Source organism: Leuresthes tenuis, unplaced genomic scaffold (genome assembly GCF_036924035.1).
Source record: "Leuresthes tenuis unplaced genomic scaffold, fLeuTen1.0.hap1 SCAF_14, whole genome shotgun sequence".
In the NCBI taxonomy this organism is placed as follows: domain Eukaryota; kingdom Metazoa; phylum Chordata; class Actinopteri; order Atheriniformes; family Atherinopsidae; genus Leuresthes; species Leuresthes tenuis.
In genome coordinates, this window is record NW_027325368.1 from 31,676,525 (window position 1) to 31,703,123 (window position 26,599).

General features: G+C 39.8%; 1 protein-coding gene across 2 annotated transcripts in view; it reads left to right on the forward strand.

Moving 5' to 3' along the window:
- rnf31 (ring finger protein 31) overlaps nt 1-26,599 on the forward strand; it is a 113,594-nt gene that overhangs the window by 7,773 nt on the left and 79,222 nt on the right. For both annotated transcript variants that reach the window (XM_072363574.1, XM_072363575.1), the window contains exons 3-5: nt 8,291-8,437; nt 11,419-11,574; nt 21,330-21,386. In XM_072363574.1, coding sequence (XP_072219675.1) covers nt 8,291-8,437; nt 11,419-11,574; nt 21,330-21,386 — 360 coding nt within the window. The remainder of the gene's footprint in view (nt 1-8,290; nt 8,438-11,418; nt 11,575-21,329; nt 21,387-26,599) is intronic.

Genomic DNA, 26,599 nt, shown 5'->3' on the forward strand with positions numbered 1-26,599 from the left:
TTTATTTATTTTATATTATCTGAAGCAGAGGAAAAGCAACAAGTTCAGTGTCCAGTACTTCTACTGATCTGAAAAGTGTTGTTACTGTTTTTTTATGTGTTAACGTACAGCACTTTATATGGATCTGATGTTTTATTTTATTTTTATTTTGTAATTATTTGGAGATTGAAAAAAGGTTGAAACTAAAGGTTGCAGGCAGTGCTTGGGACTAGTCTCAAATACAGTGGAATGTAAATGGCTCGTACAGCATCTGTTCAAATCTGTTAAAAACAATAAATGACTTCATAAAGCTGCTTTTTTGTTATTTATCAATCTTTTGATTTGCTGCAATAATGTAATGAATTTAAATGGAAATACCTCAAGTTGAAGGCTTTTTTCAGCATTTCTTTTCAATTAATTACAGATCATAATTAATTAATCTCTATTTTTTTTTACTCTCTTGACAGCACTATGTAAAATACTTCACACTGGCACCACTTCAGAGTAATTCATCAGAAAGTTGGCTTATTTTCTACAGTTCCTGGTTGGACCATTGCATTGCACCCCTAAAAGGCTTTGTGAAGAGATAACTCTGGACTACATTTCAGTGTGCTCGCTGCAGTCTTTTGCTGCTGAGAAAATTTATTCCACATTTGAGCTAACAGCTCGCCAGTAACAGAAAATGCAGGATGTGACTTGTACTTCTAACTATCTGTTACACACAGCTAATGTAAATGTTTAACTGGAAATGAATGAGATCTCAGAATGAAAGATAGAATCAAATATTCGTAGGGTGACAGCTGAGAACCTGACCCTGCTGAAAGAGTGACCTACCATTATCTCCAGATAAGTTTTTCTAAGTCTTTAGTTGCCAAATCACTTGGGTGCACCCTGTTCTCATGGGAACGTACATGGTGCCTCTCTGACTAAACTGCTGATTCATGCAGGTGATGGTGATCATTTTCCAGCTGTGGAAAAGTTTATTAAATGCTGACTTTAATTGAATCATCTTATCACAGAGAAACATCTGTCTCTTGACACTTCTGATCACTTCGTGGGTAAGTCGGTGTTCAGCTGCTGCATAAGTTTTGTTGCTTGAGGAACATGTTGCACTGTTAGAAAACTTTATTTTGACCTTAGGTTATTCCTTTGCATGTTGTTTGGAGGTTTTTACATTTTCTGTACAGTCTGCAGTCCTGAAAACTGAGCTGTTTGTCGTTGGCTGTGTGTGATCACCTTGATTAATAATAAATTGCAATGAAGATCACATTGAATAAAGCTAATTAAATGTTGAGTCAGTTATAAGGATCAGTAACAAGGTTCCTGAAACGTTCTTTACACTGGTCAACTGAAGGTAGATAAATCTTTTAGCAGCAGAGTAACAAAGTATGAGGAGCAACAAAAGCCAGCTTATTGAGTTATTCTTTCCCAGTGCAGATGCAGATATACAGCTGCTGTGAGATTACATTAACAGCCCCCTGTGCATATGAACCTGATTCAGGGGTTTTCTTGAATAATCTTTCTTGACATTTTTGCATAATTACTTTTATTTTTATCAAAATCACTTAAAATAAACAATTAGTTTATTTTACTATGTTCCTTATCTCATATGAACTAATATCTCATAATTAGCTTGATGTTAAAAAATGAAAGTGAAAAAGAAAAGTAGACGCACTCTCAGTGTTTTATTCAACTGAATGTTTCTCTATTGTTTGGTATATTTGCACAAGGCCTTTCCCTCTTGTGGTTGTCTTGTCTCTTAGACGTGGGATGCCTGCAGTGTTTCACAGCAGGGACAGCTTACCTTCACATCACTAGTAGCTATAATTGTTGTTCTTTTATTGAATCATTTCTTTTGTCAAAGTCCAATTGTGGTAACACAAAACCTCCAACTCCTGTGCAATGGGTTCAGAAGAATAACAGTTAGAAATGTGTCATGATGGAATCTAAGTCTACATACACTTGTTCATTATTAAGGCTTTTTTTTTCAACACCTGAACCAGTAACAAAGCATGATTGTTATAACACCAAATGTTACATGAGTGAAAACTGAGAGGGAGACCTTTTTATGTAATTTGTGCTTATCCCTATTTGCTACACATAGCTATCCTCTGTTCACCCTCACAGTATGGTGCATTCTTGTGACCCCCAGGCATTTCAGCCTCATGGTATTAGCTGATACATCTGATATAGCCAGATGAAATATGTTGACACAGCAGGATCTGGTGAGACACTATTACCCAATATTAACAATCTGTTTCAACCTGTCTTCTCATCCTCACACCATGAGATAATCAGTCAGATGTTGCCAGATTTAAACCCTAACAGAATGCCCTGTCTCTTACTGAAACAGTAACAATGTACGATTATCGAGACACTAGTGGTCATTATGAACTATCTGTTACCCTGAATCCCTCCCAAATCCTTGCACTGCTGGCAACTCCTGAATCGAACAATTCCTAAGACATCTAATTATTTTCACATCTTTACCTTACATTACCTTTGAAGCTGTCAAAAAGGAGGACTTTCTAAAACTTAACCTTTCCTATTAACCCAAACCCTTTCTGTTATTTAAACATTCAACCAATATATTCCTCACAACCTCCTGACCTTAGCTGTAAACCCCCATTAACCCTACCCATTACCCCCCCATCAAAATACTTTGATCGAAGGGTGCCCATTTATTCTCTGATTCTCAGTCATCCAGGTCTTTGTAATTGTAATAGCTTCCAAAAAGAAGTCCAGTTGTCCCAGTGGTTCTTCTGTAATAATATAGAGTTTTATTCCGTTCTTAATTTGTTTAGTTCAAGAAGAATGGAGTGGTCAGATTGGATGCAGTGCATATTTTCAATTGAATAATTTGACTTATACCATGAATAAGTTGACCTCTAATAACAGCCTTAAACGAATCCCCCTCCATGGCTGGATCTGATATTGGACCTTCATTTTTCAGCCAATAATCCAATGTCTCTCTTTAATAAATTCCACTGAATGTTCATCCCTGAGCAGAGATGAATTAAATCTCCACCTAGTAGACTGAAGTTTTGGTCTTTGGCGTTCAGAAGGTTTGATGGTTTGACTCCAGGCTTCTCCTGGCCACGTGTCTAAGTGTCCTTAGACAAGACACTGAACCCCATGTTGCCTATGGTAAATGGACTGTACTTGTATAGTGCTTTTCTAGTCTAACTGACCACTCAAAGCGCTTCTACCACTACACCACATTCATCCATTCACACACACTCATACAGCACGTCTTAAATCTATACATAACTACATGCTTTCTAACCATTCATACACACATTCATACCGAGAAGCCGGAGTCGAACCACCGACCTTCCGATTGATGGGCTTCCTGCGCTACAGCCGCCCTATATGCATAATACCGATGCCTCCATCAGTGTATGAATGTGTGAATGATTAGAACTAAAAGCATATGTGAATGTGTGAGTGAATGTGACATGTAGTATGAAAGCACTTTGAGTGGTCAGATTGACGAGAAAAGCGCTAGACAAGTACGGCCCTTTTACCATTTATATCTAGCTCTTCTTCCAATGATTCAATTGCCTGTGAGGATTGTGTAATACCTCGTGTATGTTTTATCAACTTTAGGATCAAACTTAGGATCATAGGATCATAACCTAACATTGTTAAAGTCCCCACCCTGGGTTTCCATATTCCGGTAATTACCGGACTTTGACTGGTAAAATCTGCCAAAGTCCGGTATTTTCTAACCCCTCTGGTCAAAATGTCCTGTGAAAATATTCCCTCCAAGTCTGAGCACAATTTGAATTTTATAAAAAAATTAAATAAAATACATTTAAAAAAAAACCTACACACACAAAACTGAATCTTTTATGAATATACAATATACAAGTGAGGACGAGTCGGCTGCAGCTACAACCCCGCTCACTGATGCCACAAATGTGCAGCAAGATGCCATTGCTGTAACGACAGCGCGCCGCGGTTATGGAGGCTCAAACCTCTCAATAGCCTGCGAAGTTCTCAGAGATTTCAGCGACATCTACCCCGAGTGCGCTAAACTGGCCAAGATAGCCTCCGTGATCCGGCGTGCCTGCATTCTGCAGAGAGAGGCTTCTCTCTGGAGAATCGCATCAAAACTGCACAGCAATGTTGACTGGGGGAGAGAAAAGTCACACGACTGATGCGCATTTCAAGCTGCGCGGAGACACTGCACACATTTGATTTTAAGAAAGCTGTAGCACATTTCACACGAGAAAATGCGTAAAAAGTAAAAGAATAAAAGAACGTGTCAAGACATTTTTTTTCAGTTTGTTTGTAGAGTTTTTATTGCAAAGCAGCAGACTTTTTATTATTATTATTATAGCAAGTTGCCAGCACGCCGCGTTATAACGTCTTGCTATTAGTCTCGATACTGTTATGATGGATATAGTTCCCACAGATCAGACAGGCTTTATTGGGGGTCATCATTCTTTTTCTAATATACGCAGGCCCCTCGGTGTTGTGCACTCTCCTTCGTCCTCTGTGACCCCTGAGGTGGTGGTTTCCCTGGATGCAGAGAGGGCATTCGACCGAGTTGAGTGGCCATATTTATTTTCTGTAGTGGAAAAATTTGGATTGGGACCTGGACTGCTGTCATGGATTTGGCTGCTATATACATTACCTAAAGAAAGGGTTATTACGAACAAATTGCGCTTCTCTTTCCAGGGGTACGCAGCAAGGTTGTCCTATCAGCCAATTTCTCTTTGCTTTAGCAATTGAACAACTTTCCATCATGCTGAAAACTTCACACCGCTTTAAAGGAGTCTTCAGAAAACATATAGAGCACAGAGTGTCCCTATATGTGGATGACCTGCTGCTCTACTTTTCAGACCCTGTGACATCTACTCCTGACATTTTACACTGATTTGGCAGTTTTTCAGGGTACAAATTAAATTATTTGAAAAGTAAAACGTTTTCGAATTAAAAATTTACCCCTTCAAATTGAAGAAAAACTTTTACCCTTTTGTCTCTCTAAATCAGGTTTTAAATATTTAGGAATTAAAATTACACGCTTCTTTTCTGGTCTGTATGATAAAAAATGTATTTCCCTGATTAATAATCGTAAATGTGACCTCCAGAAATGGAGTGTTCTTAACCTATTTCTAGCAGGCAAAATATCTTGTATTAAGATGAATACATTGCCTCGATTTTAACATTTTTTTCAAAGTATTTCAGTTTTCCTCCCAAAATCCTTTCTTAGTTTTGTTGATAAATTGATGTATTCATTTTTATGGGGAAACAAACATCCCAGGATTCGTAAGGTACTACTTCAGAGGCATAAAGCAGAAGTTGGTTTTGCTTTGCCCAATCTGATGTACTACTATTGGGCAGCGAACCTACAAAAAATTGTATATTGGATTCAAACACCAGATGCCAACTGGTGTCACCTAGAAGCTAATGCCTGTATAACAACATCACTTTCTACACTGATCACCTCAAAAAACCCTGCACTCCACTTAACAAGCATGTGAACAGCGCATGCACATGCATTCCCATTCTACACCACAATAGGTCAGTGGCGGAACACAGAATAACGACTTTACATTTCTTTAACTTAAATACAGATAATATTCACAAATAAAAACATTTTCTGAGACAGCTACAATGTATGCAAATGTTATGAGTGACTTTGTGTTTTGTGGCGAGCAGCAGCAACTCGTCAAATTTTGAGGGTCTGCCATGGACACAGCCTTCAGACTTTGGAAAAGTTGATCACAACTTTTAATTCCCCATGGCTGAAGAGTAACCACACCAAGTTTGAAGCCATTAACATTATATCTGTCATACACGTATTCTTTAGATACGTACGAGGTCGTCAGTGTAGATGTGTGTGGCAAGTTTCATGACCTTACGATGGTGATATGGCTTTCAACCATCAATCGCCATCACATGACCTTCGCTGTCCACGGCCACACCGTTTAGACTTTGGAAAAGAGTCTCCTAACTTTTAATCCCCCATGGATGAAGAGTAATCTGACCAAGTTTGAAGCTGTTACCATTACATCAGTAGCAGAAGTTTGATCATATGTGAGGTGTGGAAACAAAGTGACGTTTCCAACCACCAGCAGGTGGCGCTATAGGTGAGTGTCAGTATGCGCATATGTACCCAGTTAGGGCAGTGTCCTGGGCAAGCCTATGAAGTTTGGTGAAGATCTGAAAATGTATGCAAAAGTGAATTTGTGGAGAACAGCAGCGAGTCGTCTAACTTTGAGGGTCTGTCACAACCACACCCTTCAGACCTTGGAAGATATTCTCCTAACTTTTTTATTCCCCATGACTTGTCATGGGGAATAAAACCTGACCAAGTTTGAGGCCGGTAGCATTAAATCTGTAGGAGGAGTTCGATCAGATGCCAAGTTTGGAAAAAGGCAAAACGGCACTAATTTTCACGTTCAATTCAAAATGGTCGACTTCCAATGGACCCGGCGCCATAAGGCTGTTTTGTGCGTCTGGGTATTACGAAGGCGTGCAGCGAATTTTGTCCGGCTACATAAAACTAACCCAGATGACACATGTATTTAGTAAATCAGTAGGGGGCGCTACAGAGTCACTTTGAAGCAACTTCATTATGACCGTAGTGTACACGAAGCTTGACACGCATGCCAAAATTCGTGAGTTTTTGCACGCGCAAAAGCACAGTAACTGGCGTCCAATGCACAGAGAATAAGAATAACTCCTTCAGATACAATAGGGCCTCCGCTGATTCACAGCTCAGGCCCTAAAAATACATTTTTAAAATAAAATTCAAGTGCAAAATTAAGAAACACGTGTAAACTTGGGTAAAACGAAACAAAGGAAAATCTGGCCATTAAGTAGAGCAAATCTCTGTAACTGTAGGCCTACAGCACAATAAACAGAACACTATATTTCTATATGTGGGCTTGGGGTTGGGTTAGCAGCAGCAGCAACAAGTGTCATGTTAGCATGTGTTGATGTGAGCTGCGTCAAAAGATTCGAGTTGCTTGAGGCAGATGTGGATAAAGTCTTTTTTTCCTGAGCATAGCTGCATGTTACAGAAACATTTGCCTTTAATTAAAATGAGTGAGAAGTAGTGCTGGTACTTCCAGTTTGAGGACGCTGCGTCTGATTTTCCCTGGCTTGTCTTCTTGTGTTTGGCAGTCAGAGCGTGCAGTGACCCAGCCCACGCATTAGCAACGGCGACATCATCCCCACCCCTGCTCTCTGCAGGCAGCTGATGTGTGGCCAAACTGTAGTAATGCGCCACTTCACATTCTCAGTAACGGCAACGGTGTTGCAACGATGGGAAAAGTAATCAATTTGTTAATTAATTTAAAACGGTATTCTCTTTCTGACATGAACAAATGAATTTGAACTTGAGCAAATAACCAACACAGATTTTTTTTTTACATTTGTTATTGTTAACACTGCACTGCACATAATGTTAAATTATTTGAATTTATGGGTTCAGAACAGCCATGAATTTACATTTAAGTATTGAACTGATTTGACATCATAGAGATATTTTAAGGTGTTTCCTATTCATTCTTTAAACATTAACAGCACAGGCCAAGTAAAGAACAAAACTTTATTTCAAATATTGCAGAAACTCATAATAAACAAGAACTAAAGGGGTGATAAGCGAATATAGGAAACTACTGTGATGAGCAGTAATCCGGACAAGAAAAACAAACAGCAAAACCACAAAAGTAAAGGCAAAAGTGCAGCCTTTCAAATAGCTCAGATACCTCTTTAGATACATATGCTTGTTGACACATGTGACTGCTGAAATATTATTAAAAATTATTAGAAATGTATTCTGTTGTCAAAAGTTAGACAAAAGATAAAGGGAGCATGAATGTTTTCCATGAAACAGACCTATGTAACATTTAAGTCCTGATTCAATAGGACTTAAAGCAACACTAGAAAAGTTTGTGAACTTTAAAACTATGTGTTTCTGGCTCATTTTGAGGTACATTGACTTTTGTCATGCACATTTGTGGGCCTGAAACTGACAGAAAGCACCTTGGGGCTAAGGTACAGCAGCAGCTTTGGGTTCCAGAGCTTTATTTGACTGTTGCTTCCTATTTTTGTGGGGGTTTTTCTGACACCTTTGGGACCTCTTCAACATAACAACTTATGAGTATGGCTGCACATTTGCAGGGTTCACAAAGATTTTTGTTTTTATGACAGTGATGTTGCATCCTGCAAATGAAGGGGGAGCCAAAGAGCAAAAAAAATTACTTTATTATCTAGTTTTACTTTGAGTTGAAAAAAGAAAAATATGGAGCTTTACACATAAAACAAATTAACCTCCCTGCTTTCTCTACAGACCCTTGTATCCTTACAGCGCTTTTCTACAGCACTGAATATCCTGGAAAAGTACGGCTGTAATTTGACAAATCCCAACAGGCCAAAGTACTGGAGGACGGTGAAACACAACAACCCTGTGTTCAAGGCTACTGTTGATGCAATTCAGGTAAAAAAAAAAAAAGAAAACACATAATTGAGTAAATTTGAGTATTTCAAATGCCTTTGTATTCTCAAACTAGAAAAGATTTGAAAAAAGATAAAAAAGTAACAAAGAACTTATTGAAGGCTGGATGATTACATGAGGTAGAAGCTCATAAGATATGACGTACTGATGAGATATTTAGCTGTCCTGCAAGTCTTATATGGCATCCTTAGTTTACTGTTTAATGCTCACTTTAATATACATTTTCTGTGGTTATGCTAAATTAAATAAACTGAGTCAATTTTCTTAGGTTTCATGGTACACAACTTCATTCACTTTCATGGGAAGGTGTAGATTGTTTCTTGTTATTTCATTACTGTGCAGAGATTTTGTTGCATCAAACACAGAGGACCATCACTGTGTGGCCCAATTGAAGCAATTTCCATGCTCCAAGACTATTCGATTGAGCCAACTAGCTAATATTTAGGGAAGCAGCAACCAGCAAGGCAGGGTTAAACCTGGAGGAATATGCATATTGTCCATGGCTTTATCACAAGATGGACCCTATAGGTCAGGAGATGCATGTGTACTGAGAGCAGTGGCCCTTAAACATATCTCTCACAGAGGCACTGAACACATTTTATGCCTGCTTTGAGTTTTCAATTTCTCCCCCATCTTCAGGATCTCTGTTCCATCATGTGAGCTGCCTTTCAGTGTGTCTCCTGAAGATATTAGGAAAACATGATCTCTCAACAACACTGTAAGGCAACGGGTTCAGATAACATTCCAGGACAGAGAAGAGACTGTGCCTATGAACTCACCAAGGTGTAGATAGACATCTTCAACACCTCACTGTCTCTACCATAGTTTTTGTGCATTAAAGTGCAGTAGTGTAATGCACAAGTGATTATTGTCTCATGGCCCTTACTCTGATAATCATGAAATGTTTCAAATGGCTGGTTAAGGCCCACATTAAAACTGTATTGACATCAGCATGGACTATCACCAGTATGCCCTCTATGCCAAGAGGAACTGGTCTGTGTCTGAGGCATGTTGTTAGTTATCCACTCCCTCCCACTCGAAGAGCAAAGATTCTTACTTTAGGCTGCTCTTCCTGGCTTAGGTTCTGCTTTCAATACCATTATTCCACATACTTTAATCAATAAATTGCTTCTGCTTGAGCTTGAGCTATAACTGTCCCTCTGTGACTGGGTACTGGACTTTTTGACACAGTGGCCATAAAGTTTCAGAATCCATGGCGTCTCATTCTTCCCCATCATCCTCAACATTACCTTCTGCCATGGGTGTGTCCCAAGCTCCCCTGCTGTACATGCTATTCACACAGGACTCCTTTGTTAGGCATCCAGGCAATTGTGTTGTGAAGTTTGTAGATGACAGCTGTGGTGACGGTGAAATCCCTGAAGGACAGTCATCGTACCGGTAGGATGTGGTAGATTTGGTGGACTGGTGCATATTGAACAATCTCAGCATCAATATAGGGAAGACAAAAGAGATAGATTTTAAAATAGGTCTACCAACGCCTTTATTTCCTCAGGACGCAAAGGCAGCCTCCGTTCAGGAGCAGAGGACCTGTATATACCCCACCCACCTGGCAGACAACTAGTTTGACACCCTCCCATCTGGCTGGATTAAACTGTATTTAACCATAACCATTATTTTAACTATATCTATTTTAACTACTTTTTCTTTTGTCTAGGTCTGTTCTAAAAACATGATATACCTTGATCTTGATAACATTATTAGTGACCTTTTTTTACAATCAGTATAGTAGGATTTGCTTGTTAAATTAATTTTGTTGTCAAACTCCACAAATATGAGGCAGAATATCCAAAATTGCTCTTAGTTTTATAGTCAAGAGGTCTTTGAAGTTCTGGGCCTGGATTGGGTTGGATATTACCTGATCACCACAGCAATAAGAGGAAAAACTGTCCTTTTACTGCTGGGTAACATTCAGGTTGCCACTGCTGATGAATGCAACATCGAGATACAACCTCCCACATTCCCAGGACCATAGGTTGCATATCAAGCAGACAAACTGTCCACAAGTAAAAGGTTCACCTCTGCAGGTTGCCCAACTGAATGTGGGGAGGTTGCACTGTGTGAGGCAAGTCATTGCAAAGAGTCACCACATAGCCAGCCAAACAGGTAGTGCATCAAGAAAATATCCACATTTTGTTATAGCATAGCAGATTAGTACACTGCATCACTTCTGCACCAGAGGGTTGCATAGTTTTCTCTACATTTTCTCAGCCGCAGAGCACCTGTGTTGCAACACGGCCAGTGGACTGTTGCAAAAACATGTGACAACATGGATCATGTTAGATGGATCCAGTCCATGTAACTCTGATGCAGAAATGATGGATAAACATCCACAATATAGATTTCACTCAAACTGCTGTGGAATTATTGGTGTTTGGGTTGCTTTAGATGTGAAAAAACGTTTCTCTTAAACACAGCCTGATCTAAGCTGGTGTTTGCTTAGCTGACCAGTCAGAAAATCCTTGGATTCTCTAAACTAAGTACTATGACCACTTTTTACTGCCAATAATACTCATGAGTAGTAGTTTTCATAAGCATTTCACAAAACCACCTCAAAAAAGGAATATCCCTTTTAAGATGCTCTGCGACGGATGAATGGTAAGGAAACCTTATTTTACAATAATTTCCTCTGTTAATCTTTTACATTTTATAGACACCCTTAAAACCTTAGAAAGGTTACTAAAATGTATTTTATACCAAAACCTAGCGATGAGTTACTGTTGGACTAGGTGGCCTTTCCCTGCTGGGAACCTCACTCGGTGTGTCCTGTTCCTGCCCCATCCCTGCCCATGTGCTGTTCTGATTCTATCAATATCTATAAATTCTATCTATCTTTACCACATTCCAAATGATTCCACTTGCTGACTGACAGAATTTTAACACACAGAACACATGATGGTCTACTTTCGTATTTCCCCCCCCCCATTTGTTGTTTCCACCTCTAGGGAGGACGAGCAGTGCTGTGTCTCTATGGTTACTCCAATCAGCAGGCAGACGGGCTCAGCTTCCCTGATGATGTCACAGATCCTGATGTGGGTAGAGTTGCCGCAGTAACACTTGAAGTAATGAGTCTACGGATGGAACTAGATATGCTCATCAAGGTGTGTAATCATTACAGGCTTTTTAGCTGCCATCACAGTAACACATCATCATCCAGCACTTCTCTAATTTTTTATTTTTTCAATAATTAGGTCATTTTTTCCCTCTTCATTGTAAGTAACTGGAGATTGCTGTACTGTTGTATGATTGTTGGAGAAAAATATTTTAAAAAGATACTGATGTCATCAGAAAGATCCATTTCTATCCATCAAAGATCCATCCCATCCATCCATTTTCTGTACCCGCTCAATCCGTCGGTCGGGTCTTGGGGGGCTGGAGCCTATCCCAGCAGTCATTGGGCGAGAGGCGGGGTACACCCTGGACAGGTTGCCAGTCCCACACAGGGCCACAAAAACACAAACAAAAAAACTACCACACACACGTTCACACTCACTCCTTTTTGTAGCGATCAAATTTTCCAACAGAAATATTTCAGGGGATACAAAATTATTATGAAAGGATTCTCAAAGAAAGATAGTTGGTCCAAGACATAAGAACGTGCCATGGGAAAGAAAAGAATTAGCAATTAAGTATTGATAATGATAATAATAATAAAATAAAATTTAAAATAAATCAATAATAATAGAAAATTGAATAAAATACATAAACGATAATAAATATAATAATAAAAATAAAATTACATACATAACCCACAAAAAAACAAACACAGACATATTGACACGATAAAAGGGACCTGACATCAAGGAGCACTTGATGAGAGGTGAGAGAGCCAGTGGGAAAATCAACTTAAAGCATTTTTTTTCAAAGAGTCAGCGGTGCTAAGCCAGGTGTGAAGGGTGCTTTCATTAGCACCATTAATCCGAGCTGTTGAAAGCTCCATGTATATGAAGTCCAAAAGAGAGAGAATCCAAGACTGAGTGGTCAGAGAATGAGGTGGCTTCCAGCGAGTTGCAATCATTTTCTTGGCTGCTGTCAGTCCAGGAAATATGACTCGCTTTTTGAGTTTAGAAATATTGAGGACTGACAGCTTATTTAGAATCAGCACATATCTAGTTACAGGCATTGTATCATCGATCAAGTCAGACAACTTGGATGTAACATTGCCGCAAAATTGCCTGAAAGGAGGACAGTCCCAGAAGATGTGAACAAACGTGCCCTGGGCTTTCAATGAGCACAGATTACAACATGGCTCATTAAAAATGTTCGTATGATGGAGTTTAACAGGGGTGAGGTATGTTCTGTGTAAGAAATGAAAGTGAATTTGATTATGATCTGGATTGCGAGATACTATGCTTAATAATCTGATTTAAAGAAGAAAATATTTCAATTTCTAAGTACTTAAAGTGTTGTACTATGGGAATATTGACCGGAAGGACAGATGTTTTTGCAGTATCATTTAGATTTAAGAGAGCAGATGTGCCAATGGCTGGTATCCCCTTTATTAATACAATTCTATTCAATTCAGTTTATTTATATAGCACCAAATTACAACAATTGCCATCTCAAGGCACTTAAATAATGTAGTCCAATTCAAGCCAATTGGAATTCAATTCATTGTAATCATAATCCAATTAAATCCAATTGATTAATTTCAAAATAATCCAATTAATTCACATAGAGCCAATTAAAAAACAATATCCTAGCTAAGGAAACCAACAGATTGCACTGAAACTTGTCTTCAGTCCAATCTCCCGTCCTGAGCCTGAGGGACTGTGGAAAGGAACGACTCCCTTTTAACAGGAAGAAACCTCTGGCAGAACCAGAACCAGGAAGAAACCTCTGGCAGAACCAGACTCAGGAAGGGTGGCCATCCGCCTCGACCAGCTGGGATTTGAGAAGATAGAAAAGAGGGAAAAGAGGGGGGAAAAACACCATAACACCACCAAAGGATACCTGTTGGAACAGGGAAACACAAGTTAATAACCACAATAATGTCACATGTACATAAAATCATTTGAGAAATTAAACAGGGGGAAAAAGAGAGCAAAGTGAGCAAAGGTGTGACAGATGAGGTCCCCCAGCAGTCTAAGCCTATAGCAGCTTAATTATGGGACGTTTCAGGATCACCTGAGCCATCCCCAACTATAAGTTTTATCAAAAAGGAAAGTTTTAAGCCTAATCTTAAAAGTGGAAAGGGTGTCTGCTTCCCGGACATTTACTGGCAGCTTATTCCACAAGAGAGGGGCCTGATAACTGAAGGCTCTGCCTCCCATTCTACTTTTAGAAACTCTGGGAACAACAAGTAAACCTGCAGTTTGGAAGCGAAGTGCTCTGTTAGGAAAATACCTTACAATGAGATTTTTAAGATATGATGGAGCTCGGTCATTAAGAGCTTTATATGTGAGGAGAAGAATCTTAAATTCTATTCTGAATTTAACAGGGAGCCAATGAATAGAAGCTAAAACTGGAGAAACATGATCTCTCCTGTTAGTTCTCATCAGAACTCTGGCTGCAGCATTTTGGATCAGCTGGAGGCTTTTCAGAGAATATGTGGGACAGCCCAATTATAAGGAATTACAGTAGTCCAATCTTGAAGTAACAAATGCATTAACTAGTTTCTCTGCATCACCCTGAGACAGGATGTTCCTGATTTTAACAATATTACGAAGGTGAAAGAAGGCAGTCCAAGAAACCAGTTTTATATGTGCGTCAGATGATAAATCTTTGTAAAAAATAACTCCAAGGTTCCTCACTGTAGAACTAGAAGCCAATGAAATACCATCTAAAGTAACTATATAACTAGACAATTTCTCCCTGAAGCGCTCAGTTCCAAAGAGAACAACTTCAGTTTTGTCTGAATTTAAAAGCAGACAGTTCTGAGTCATCCAGGTCTTTATGTCTTTAAGACAGGCTTGTAGTCTGACCAACCTATTGGTTTCATCTGGTTTCATAGATAAGTACAGCTGAGTATCATCAGCATAACAATGGAAAATTTATGCCATGCTGTCTAATAATGTTACCTAATGGAAGCATGCATAAAGTAAAAAGAATCGGTCCAAGCACAGAACCCTGAGGAACTCCATGATTTACTCCAAAGTGTGAGGAAGATTCTTCATTTAAAAGAACAAACTGGAATCTATCAGATAAATATGACTTAAACCAGCCTAATGCAGTTCATTTAATCCCAATAACATGTTCAAGTCTCTGTAACAGAATGCTGTGATCGATCGTATCAAATGCAGCACTGAGATCCAACAGGACAAGCACAGAAACAAGTCCGCTATCAGAGGCTAAGAGGAGATCATTGGTGACTTTCACCAGTACTGTTTCTGTGCTATGATGCACTCTGAATCCTGACTGAAACTCTTCAAACAGATTATTCCTATACAAATGATCACAAAGTTGAGCTGCAAGTATTTTTTTCAAGAACTTTAGACAAAAAAGGGAGATTGGATATAGGTCAATAATTAGCCAACAATTCTGAATCAAGAGTAGGTTTTTTAAGTAAAGGTTTAATTACAGCAACCTTAAAAGTCCGAGGTACATATCCTGTCAACAAAGACCGATTGATCAAATCCAATATGGAAGTGTCAATTAAGGGGAAAACCTCCTTGAACAGTCTGGTTGGGATTGGGTCTAACATACAAGTTGATAGTTTAGAAGAGACTATTGCTGTTGTTAGCTCAGAGAGATCAACTGGGCAGAAGCCATCTAAATACAAATCAGGTTCTAAAGATACTTCTAAAGCTGCTCTACTTGATGATACACCAGTGATAATAGTGGGAAGGATTCCATTAATCTTCTCTCTGATAGAAACAATTTTATTGATAAAGAATCTCATGAAATAATCACTGCTGAGAGTTAAAGCAATAAATGGCTCAACAGAGCTCGAACTCTTTGTCAGCCTGGCAACAGTGCTGAAAGAAACCTGGGATTGTTCTTATTCTCTTCTATCAATGATGAATAATAAGCAGTTCTAGCTTTACGAAGGGCTTTCTTATACGTTATTAAACTATCTTTCCAGACTAATTGAGACTCTTCTAAATTAGAGGAACGCCACTGTCTCTCCAGCTTTCTTGTAGTCTGCTTTAAAGCAGCTGTGAATTATACCAAGACAACCAGCGATTGAATGAGGACATACGGCCAAACATGTCATCACTGGTCAGATTTGGCAGGGGTCCAGAGAAAACTACGGAGTCCGACATTGTTTTGGCAAAATTACACACCGATGCAACATTAATTTTAGTGACCTCCGATTGGCGTAACCGGGTGTCATTACCGCCAACGTGAATAACTATTTTACCATATTTACGCTTATCCTTAGCCAGCAGTTTTAAATAGGATTCTATGTCGTCCGCTCTGCCCCCTGGAATGCATTCGACTATGGTCGCTGGTGTCGCTAATGCCACGTTTCTGACTATAGAGCTGCCAATTACCAGGGTTTTGTCCTCAGTGGGTGTGTCGCTGAGTGGGGAAAATCTATTTGAAACGTGGACAGGTTGATGGTGAACCACGGGCTTGACTTTAGGACTATGACTCCTCTTCCTGACAGTCACCCAGCCACTCTTAAGTCCCGGCTGCTCGGGATCTGCTAGAGGACGACTAACAGAGCTAGCTACGCTCGGTGGCTCCGCACTGGCTAAAGGGGCCTGGCTCGCTATCGGGTGGTTTTCAATAGTGCAGAGCCGAGCTTCTAATTCAGATAACATTGCCTCCAAAACTACAAAAAGAGTACATTTGTTACATGTACCATTACCACTAAAGGAGGCAGAGGAGTAACTAAACATCTGATACACGGAGCAGGTGAAAGCAGGAGATGGAGGAAGAGAACTGGTAGCCGTGCTAAGCTAGAGAACCAGACACACCGTTAAAAAGTGAAAAATAAAGACTAAAGATCTGTAAGAGTGAGCGTTAGAATATAACAAGTATGCGATAGAGTTAACTATGCAAGATGTGTAAATTATAGGGAGAAAAGGGGCGATTATTAGTAGTTCAAGAGGAGCAAGACATATCACAGTACACGCACAAGGCAACAGGAAGTGATGCAATACGTCTTACCGCAAAGCAAAGTCGCAATTAGTCGTATTAAAGCCTATCATACCTTGAAGGATGGCACAGATAATATCAACCAACAGGAACAGGAAGCAACAGGAAGTCTTGTCTATATGTTTTGGGATTGTGCAAATTTGAGACGATTTTGGGATCACATTCTGGAGACACTCAAGGGCATCACAGGGGTAGAGATTCCTTCCTCACCGAGACTGATTTTGCTAGGGGACTTATCTGTGTTACCTACTGACAAGATTAGGCTATCCCTAATTGCTGGAAACAAATGTATTGCTATGTTGTGGAAAAGCGAAATCCCACCTACTGTCTTAATGTGGCTTAAGGAAGTTAGCCTCTGAAAAAATTATGTTTAATGTGAAAAAGAAACCCCATTTTTTGAAAAATTCGGGAATGACTTTAAAAGGTATTTGGATAACTTTTCACAATAAACCAATTGAGTTGAGACAATGATGTGGCGGTGGTCGCTGGTTGTGGCACACCTGTGGGAATAGCTGTGCTTCTCCATAGCCAATGTCATGACCGGTGCTGTATGTAATTTGCTGTGCTTTGTATTTTCTTTATCTTTTTATGATTTTAATGTATCTTCTTTTATAATGATTTCACTAATGTATTTATTTATGATTTAATTGATTATTATTGTTGCTATTACTTTTTGTTTATTATAATTTTTATATTATAATTATTAATATCTATTTTCTTTTGGGACGTAAGCAAGAGTTGGCCTATGGGGTGTGGCTCAGGAGGGGAGTGGGTCTGGGTGGAATTTGAAGTTCTAATGCTGTTATTGATGCTGTGAACTGTAAATGGAAAAATGTAAATAAATAAATTGTTAAAAAAACAATAATAAAAAAGATTTAAGAGAGCAGATTTGGACCAGTTAATTTTAAAATCTGACATATTACCAAACTCCTCACAGATGGTCAAAAGGTGTGGTGCCGACTGAGCAGGATTTTCCAAGAAAACTAAAACATCGTCCGCATATAGCGACAGCTGGTGTTGGGTGTTATAAACAGAGATGGGGGAGATCAAATCGGATTGACAAATTGCTTGTGCTGGTGGCTCCAAGCAGAGCACAAATAGTTCAGGGCTTAGCGGACAGCCCTGGCGTAAGGACCTGGAGACTGAGAAGAGGGAGGAGTACGTTTGACCACTAAGTAGCTGTGCTGAGGGGTTAGAGTATAGTGTCTGAAACCGATAAAAGTGTTACCGAAACCCAATGCTTCTAAAACAGACCATAAATACGACCATTCTAATCGGTCAAAGGCTTTCATAGTGTCAAGTGAAAGTACAGACATGGGTATTTTATTATCTGTTGCAGCGTCAATGATGAGGAGAAGGCATCTAACATTAACTGCAGCAAACCGAAGCCTGTCTGTACAGGATTGACTAATGATGGCATGTAGTGCTCAAGGCGGCGAGCAAGGAGATTTGCAAAACTTTTTAAGTCAGAATTTAGGAGACTGAGAGGACAGTAGCTAGAGCACTAAGTAGGATCCTTATCTGTTTTCAACAGCAAAGATATGAGGGCCGTGTTAACGTCCCTTGAGAATCTGCCTTTTTTAACTGAAAAAACAATCATATCCAGAAGAAATGGGCCCAACTGCTCCCAGAAAGTAATATAGAATTCAGGAGGGATCCCATCAGTGCTTGGTGATTTACCTTTCTGCATAGCCTTTGTTGCTTCCCACACCTCTTCTAATAAGATTGGCTTAGCTAAGTCAGTAGAATCTGTTCTTGATAGCTGGGGCAAATGTAGTCGACTTAAAAAATTATCACATTGATTTTTGTCTAAAAGTAAAATGTTTGAAATAAACCATTTATCTGTTTAGGGTCAGTGCTAATATTGCCACCTGACTGCAAAGTGGTCACTGGTCCTAATTCTCATGGCCAAGAGATGGCTCGGTCTGGCACCATGAAAGTAATACTTTTGTCTGGTCCTGTGAATTTGAAATTCTGACTGTTGCTTCAAAATGTTGTTGATTTCCTTCTTAACTAGTGTACGCTGTAGAGCAATTTTCCCTGTAAAAAAAAGATTAGTTTGCAAAATGGAATCCAACCTGGAAAATTATGTCTCAAGGCTTTGTAACTGAAGAGATCTGGATTTGGGAGCATTGGAGCTAAATAATATTGTGTTACTCATAATGAAGCATTTTATAGCATCCCAAAGGATTCTGGTGTCCTCTACAGAACCAGCATTAAAATCAACAAATTCTCTGAATCCTGTAATAAACTGATTAATATGTGCTTTGTTTTTAAATGATGAGGTATTAGACTGCCATCTGACTGCACGTTTAGATAGACGGCCCAAAGTTGCTGAACAGAAAACGCCCTTGTGGTCTGACAGAGCTATCAGGAGTAGAACAGCAGTATTAATATGGTGGAAGAGCTGGGGGGAAGCAAAAAGAAGTCTATTCTGGAAAAAGATTTATGTTGGCCAGAGAAAAAGGTGTAGTCTTTGGTGGAGGGGTTTATTAATCGCCACATATCCACAAGCCCCAAATTACTGGCCCAAGATTTTAGAGCGTTCATGGCCATAACCTGCCCCCCTGAGGAGGTTGCGCTCAACTTGTCAAGAACTGGATCCCACACTGCATTGAAGTTTGCACCTACAATGAAGGAATATTCTTATATTCTAATATTTTTGATGTAATTAGATTGTAGAAATTGTCAAAATCATTAGGCGCATACGCTGATATAAGAGCTATTTTCCTTGAATTAAATTCTATTCTAGCAATCACAAGTCTACCCATGTCATCTGCCAATGATGTTATAATTCTCATTGGAAGACTGCGTCTAGCAACAATGGCCACACCTTTTTTTCGTGTCAGCAGAGGAGAATACTACAGTATGAAAGACTCTATTAGCAAGACGACCAGCGTCAGCTTTTAACAAATGCGTCTCCTACAACAATGCTATGTCAATATTCTTTCACTTCAACAAACCAAGAGTGCTAGCACATTTGTGAGGAGCATTTAGTCCGCCACAGTTCCACACTGTTAAGTTCACCCATAATCTAAAGGAATTGTTCTGAATGTGGCCAAAGAGAAGATGTTGCTATAGCCCTCTTTCTGGAATAACTCTGACACAAGTGCACCCGAAGTAAAGGCCCTCAATACACAACCCATACAAGACGTGGACACAACATATAAACATAATGTAAACTGTAAAGTAGGTCTGTGATCATATTGGGGGAAGCAGATTTTAATATTTCAATAAACAATAATAATATTTTTTTTAATTTCCCCCACTGGGGTTGAATAAAGTATTTTTCTTTTCTATTTTATTCTAACATTCATTGTAGCTTGGGTAAAGTAACTTGGTTAAGCTGAGGTATCATATAACATGTTAAAGTATGAAGGTCTTGTATTTTCATTTTCAAACCTTCCATATAACCTGTAGAATAACATTTGGTACCACCGTGCAGAAAAAATACAAATTTGACTGAACATAGTGCAAAAATTGGGTTATTTATGAACTCCGATAGGCCTACTGCCATACTAAAACAAAATAATAACCCATATTAAACACAGTTATATTAGGCTCATTGGCAGCTTACCAGCTGAAGAGAATCAGGTGGCTAGTAAAGCTGGGAGTCAGTCCTCAGCGTCTGGTGACAGCAGGATGTCGGTCCTGTGACGTAGTGTGAGAAAAACAAAGCAACAGCCCATACGTACCAACTCTTAAATTCAACAGGGAGTCGGTCCGCTAGGCGTCAAACTAGGACGGAGTTCTGCCGCAGAAATGGCCGATGTGAGTCTGTGGTCAGGGCAAGGAAGCGCAGCCATCCCGCGCTGAGGCCTCTGGGCATGGAGCCAGCACCAACGCCAGAAAATCCTCCGCTTCTTTGAGTGAGGTGAAGGCTTTGTACTGGGCACCGTCTTTAACTTTCAAAGTGGCCGGATAAAGTAAGAAGAAGTCCAGACCTTTAGCTTGCGCTGCATCCATAGCCTGGTGAAAACCTTGGTGTTGTTTGACGGTGAAGTTGCTGAAATCTGGAGAAAAGTGAATCTTCTGGCCTCCGATGGAGAGAGGGTCTTTCCTGGCAGCACGCAGAATGGCTTGGCGGGTCGAGTAGCGAAGCACGTTGAAAATTAGCGTACAGCTCCTCGGTTGCGGGTGTTGTAATTGTAAATTCGATGCGCTCTCATAATCTCAATCTGGATGTCACCGAGAGTAGGGAACCATTTAGGCAGAGAGTGTGAGAGAAACTGAGAGAAATTGGACCCCTTAAGCCCCTCGTCAAGGCCAGTGATGCAGATATTACATCTTCTGTTCCTGTACTCCATGTCAGCTAGCTTGAGTTCCTTAGTCTGAAGAGCCTGGTCGTGTCTGTTCAATTTACTGGAGTTGCTTACGACGATGGTTTTCGGTGTATTTACGTCGGATGTAATGGTGCCAAGGCCGGCCGCCAGTGTGGCTAGCTCAGCCTGGATAGCCTAACATGCATGTTTTTTGGATGGTGGGAGGAAGCCGGAGTACCCGGAGAGAACCCACACATACCATCAAAGATTATATAAAAAAAAAAAAGTAAAGCTCCAGCAGGTTAACGTCTTAAAACTAAATAGACACAAATTAAGATTTGCAAATTAATTTAAGTGTGATTGTAAAACTGTAAATGTTGTGTTGAAGGGTGTAGAAAAAATGTTTTAGAGGTGTTCGTGAGGATTTTGTAGTCATAAGCTGCTTTATTTTGATTTACTGCTCTAATGAACAATACCTGTATGTACAATGCATGAAAGTATTGCTTTGAAATGAAAATGATTTTCAATAATTTGTTATTTGATTCCAGGAGGCTCATCCTCATCCTGAGTTCTACGAGAGAATCATTCCTACATTGAGGCACAAGGTAGAAACCACATACCATCATTGTAACTTCCCTTTCTTTTCTTAAATGTTAAATGTAAAGAAGTAGGAAAAGACTGGTGGAATAGATCTGCAAAAAATGTTGGATGCATTACTTTTTATTAACCAAAACTAAGATGGACTTTCAATTCAATTCAGTTTTATTTATATAAGAACCAAGTTACAACAAACGTAATCTCAAGGCACTTCAAGGATTCAAGCCAATTAGAATCCAATTAATTGTAATCCAATTAATTATATTCCAAATTCGTCCTATTCATACATACAAAGCCAATTCAAAGAAACCAACAGATTGCATCGAAACTTCTCTTCAATCCAATCCCCCGCTCTGAGCGTGAACGAGGCGACAAAATACTCCAACTTCAGGGATTTCATATTGACATAAAGTTTGGAAATTTAAACCCATATTAGAAAAAATATGTCCCCAGTCCCATGTAGCTAGGAAATATTGACTGACAAATAATTGGGGTGTTGTAGTACAGTGGGACGGGGCCTGAGTTCGTCTAAAGATGGCGCTACCTGTGATAAATGTGATATAAAATAACTTGGCGGTGCCTCCAATAACGTTTAAGAAGTAACACAAAATTTGATACTTCCCATTTAAAATAAAAGTTCACTTTAACCTATTTAATATTTATCCAAAAAGTACCACCCTTGTAAGTACAACACAAGATGTAGTTGAAACAACAATAATTATTTATTACAAAGTTACGAATTGGATTTGTAGATAGTCAAATAGTTCACTGTTGACCTTTAAATGTGCATCGATAACAGTATTCAAAACTATCATATGCTCTGGAAGATTTGACACAAATAAATGATGAACCCCATGAGAGAATGTGAAATAAAGATAAACAAATGAACTCAAATGTCCACAGCCCAGACTCACACACACATTCACACAGGGCTATTAAATGTAAAACGTTGCAGGCCTGGTCGAAGCTTGTGAGCGTGGAGGCCGAAAACGAATGGCCGTTTCACTGGGTTTTAACCAGCATAAACAAAAAACACGTGCACAGTGTTAATGATGTACTCACGAGTCCAGCAACAGTCAGAGATTATGATGGAAAAGGGCCAAAAGGCAAGGTGCAGTTTCAGCGGCAAGAAAATGGAGCGTGCAGCAACACAGTGCGGTGAGCCACGTTCAAGTACAGCAGCTACAGTCTCCCTCCAAAGGTCCAGGGCTCTCCCGGTCCTCACTCTCTCCCTCTTATGGCAAATGTCCGGTCCTGAATCATATAATTCTTCTTAGTAACTAAGTTACAGGCTTACTCATGGCGAAAAACCAACAGTACTTCTTAAACAAATTAGCAATTGCTAACTGCAATGTGAAATTAACCATGGGCAAGTCTATGAGCAGGCTAAACTAAAGGCTAGCAGCGATTAGCAATTGCTCGTCTTTAACACATTACAATTACACAACAGCACAAAGTACATTAAAACACACGAATTTACCTCTGGCAGCTTCTCAGAGTTCTCACACATAAACCATGGGACGACTCTCCGTCTGTCTTGGGAGTTAGGAGTATTTTATTTACTTTACAGTTTACAGCTATCCTGCTCGGATGCAGATAACGCAGCCTCTACTCTCGCTAATGTGCGGTGGCACGTTGGAGATTCACCTCCTCCCTGAACAAGGTGAGGACAGGATTGGCTAAGGCTACATACATTCAAAGATGAGAGATCAATTAGAACCACTGTGTGTGTGATGCTGTAGTGTCGCGAGATTGTGTGAGACTATCGGCAGATTCAAACAAGGCGCGCCTCAAATAGAGCAAACAATATAATAAGATTATAATTACGCCAATAACTACTGTTTAAATAAATATATTATCGGGTGAAACAAAAACAAAACACTGGAGTACAGTGAAGAAAGCCTGGAGAGCCTCACGGATTTCATCGACGAGTGTTTTGACAGGATCGTCATGGGGAAAACCAACCAAACCCCATCTGCTAGCAGCAAGGCTTCAACTTCAAAGAGAAGTCGCAATGAAGAGTCACCCGGAGCGACGTCTCCAGCTGGTAATGATTCGACGGACATTTTAACATCGATCGATAACAAATTATCCAGCTTCGACGCCCGTATGTCTCTGTTAGAAATTCTGCACAGAGAGTTCCAGGCATTACGGGAGTCGTTGGAGTTCAGCCAGCAACAGGTGCAGACGCTGGCTGCAGAAAACGCAGCCCTCAGAGGATCGGTGAAAACACTCACCGAAGGAATGAGCCGGATCTCTGATGAGAACAAGAGGATGAAAGAATCAATTATTGATCTCCAGGCTCGTAGTATGAGGGACAATCTGGTGTTTTCTGGAATCCCGGAGCAGGCAGACGAGGAGCCTGAACTCGCAGTAAAAAACTTCATTCAAAATCAGCTGAAACTTCCAGGAGATGTAGTGAAAAACATTACTTTTCACCGAGTCCACCGCCTGGGAGGGAAGAGACCTGATGCCCGCCGACCGAGACCAATTGTGGCCAAGTTCGAGCATTTCCAACAGAAGGTCCAGGCTCGGGGCCGCGGCAGGGAGCTGAGAGGAACGGACTTCAGCGTCAACGACCAGTTTCCCAAAGAAATCCTGGAAAGACGCAGGGTTCTGTTCCCCATCCGGAGAAAGTTCATGGAAGGAGGCTCCCGAGCTGTCATCGCGGTGGATAAGTTATTCATCAACGGGCAGCTGTACCACGACCAGGAAACCACTCCTTGGCTCTTCTAAACCCCAGGTGATCTGTATTCGTTAACTTGTATAAATCATATCACCATAGATGGTACATAAGTAACTCTGAAATAATCTATCCAATTCACAGTTATCTATCAAGGCAAAATATATAGCTCACTGCCAGTCTCACCAGCATAGGATATATGCAGCTCATATTTGTTTATTTGGGTATGTTTTTTTGTTTTTGTTTTTCCTTTTTCTATCTCACACTTCCACTCTTTTGCACTGTTTTTCTATTCTGTCTTTCTTCCCCAACCCGCTGCGTTTCCACCTTAATAAGTAATGTTAACAAGCACGGCGCACATAGAGTTTTGAGCAGAGCACATAATCAAGTTCCACACAGCATCGACAGCGCAAGTACATATTGTAGCAAGCTCATACTGACAACTGAAACACCAACAATGGCATGTTCATGGAAGCATATATGCACACACACGCACGGGATGCTTTTAGCAAGCATCCAGCACTCACTGCGTTAGTCTGAGCATGTCCACACTGAGGTTTATCTCATGGAATGTGCATGGAGCTGGGTCCAGGGAGAAGAGATTAAAAATCTCCAATAAATTGAAGGATTTGCAGGCGGACATTGTTTTATTACAGGAGATTCATTTATCAAAGACTGTAGCTGATGTTCTCACCACAGCACAGTTTCCTCATGTGTACTCAGCCTGTTACAACTCCAGACAAAGAGGTGTAGCCATTCTGATAAATAGAAGAGTAAATTTCACCGTAAACAACACAGTTATAGATCCAGAAGGTAGATTTCTAATAATTAATTTATCTGTTCAAAATATGAATTTATGCATTGCAAATATATATGGTCCAAATGTGGATGACCCCTCATTTTTTCACTCCTTTTTCACTTCACTCTCTGATCACTCAGATAACACACTCATCATAGGAGGGGACTTTAACATGGTATTAGACTCAGGACTAGACAGACTCAGTACTTCAGGAAGTCAGCGGAACTGGCAGTCCACGAATATTGTTAAACAGTATATGAAAGATTTTGGTCTTTGTGATGCTTGGCGCTCCCACCACCCCACTCTTAGAGAATACACCTTCTCACCGGTACACCACTCATACTCAAGAATAGATTATTTGTTAGTTAGCAGTTCCTTGTTGAGGGATATTTCAGACACCAAAATCCACCCCATCACTATCAGTGATCACGCTCCAGTTTCTATCACACTGAAGAATAACAGAGTTACACCACCAGCTAGGAATTGGAGATTTAATACATCATTACTAAAAGACCCTGATTTTATTAATTATTTCAAAAGGGAATGGTCTGTATATTTAGAAAATAATGACCTGCCAGGAATGTCAGCTTGTACTCTTTGGGAAGCCGGAAAAGCAGTTATGAGAGGCAAAATAATCTCTTTTTCATCAAATAAGAAAAAGAGGGAAAGTTCAAGGATATCAGATTTAGAACTCAGGATTAAATCATTAGAAATTGTCTACAGTACCTCCAAAGAGGAACACACACTGAATGAATTAAGAAAAGCTAAACTTGAATTAAACAAAATTATTGATAAACAAACACAGTTTCTCATACAAAGACTTCGCTTGGAGAACTTTGAGCACGGCAATAAATCTGGAAGGTTCCTAGCTAACCAACTAAAGAGAAACAAAGAGAAAACAACAATCACTTCTGTTAAAGACTCAAAAGGAAATGTCACCCATGACCCCGATGTAATCAACAATGCTTTTAGGGACTTCTATAAAACCTTATATTCATCACAAAATGATCCATCAGATAGTAACATAGATCAGTTTCTTAGTAATATCAACCTTCCAAAATTACAAACCGAACAGGCAATGGCTCTGGATTCACCTCTTTCAATAGGAGAACTCCATGAAGCCCTTCAACATATGCCTAGTAACAAAGCCCCGGGACCAGATGGTTTTCCAGCAGAGTTCTACAAAGAATTTTGGACTGTTTTGGCACCTGCATTTCACAAAATGGTATTACAAGTTAAGCAGAATGGCAGATTATCCCCACACATGAACTCTGCTAACATTATCTTGCTACAGAAACCAGGAAAAGACCCCATACTTCCATCCAGCTACCGCCCAATATCTCTAATAAATGCAGACCTCAAAATAATTTGTAAAACCCTCGCCAAAAGAATAGAAAAAATAACTCCACTTATAATACATCCTGACCAGACAGGTTTCATAAAGGGTAGACACTCATCCACTAACACTCGCAGGCTAATTAATCTCATAGACTATTCTACCATCAACAACCTGGAAACCACAATAGTCTCTCTAGATGCAGAAAAAGCATTTGATCGAGTGAACTGGAAATTTTTATTCGCAGCATTAAACAAATTTGGGTTTGGGTCACACTTCATCAACTGGATAAGGATATTATATAGCTCCCCAAATGCGTGTGTCAGGACAAATGATCAAACCTCTCCAAACTTCAGTCTGCAGAGAGGTACAAGACAGGGTTGCCCACTTTCTCCCTCACTTT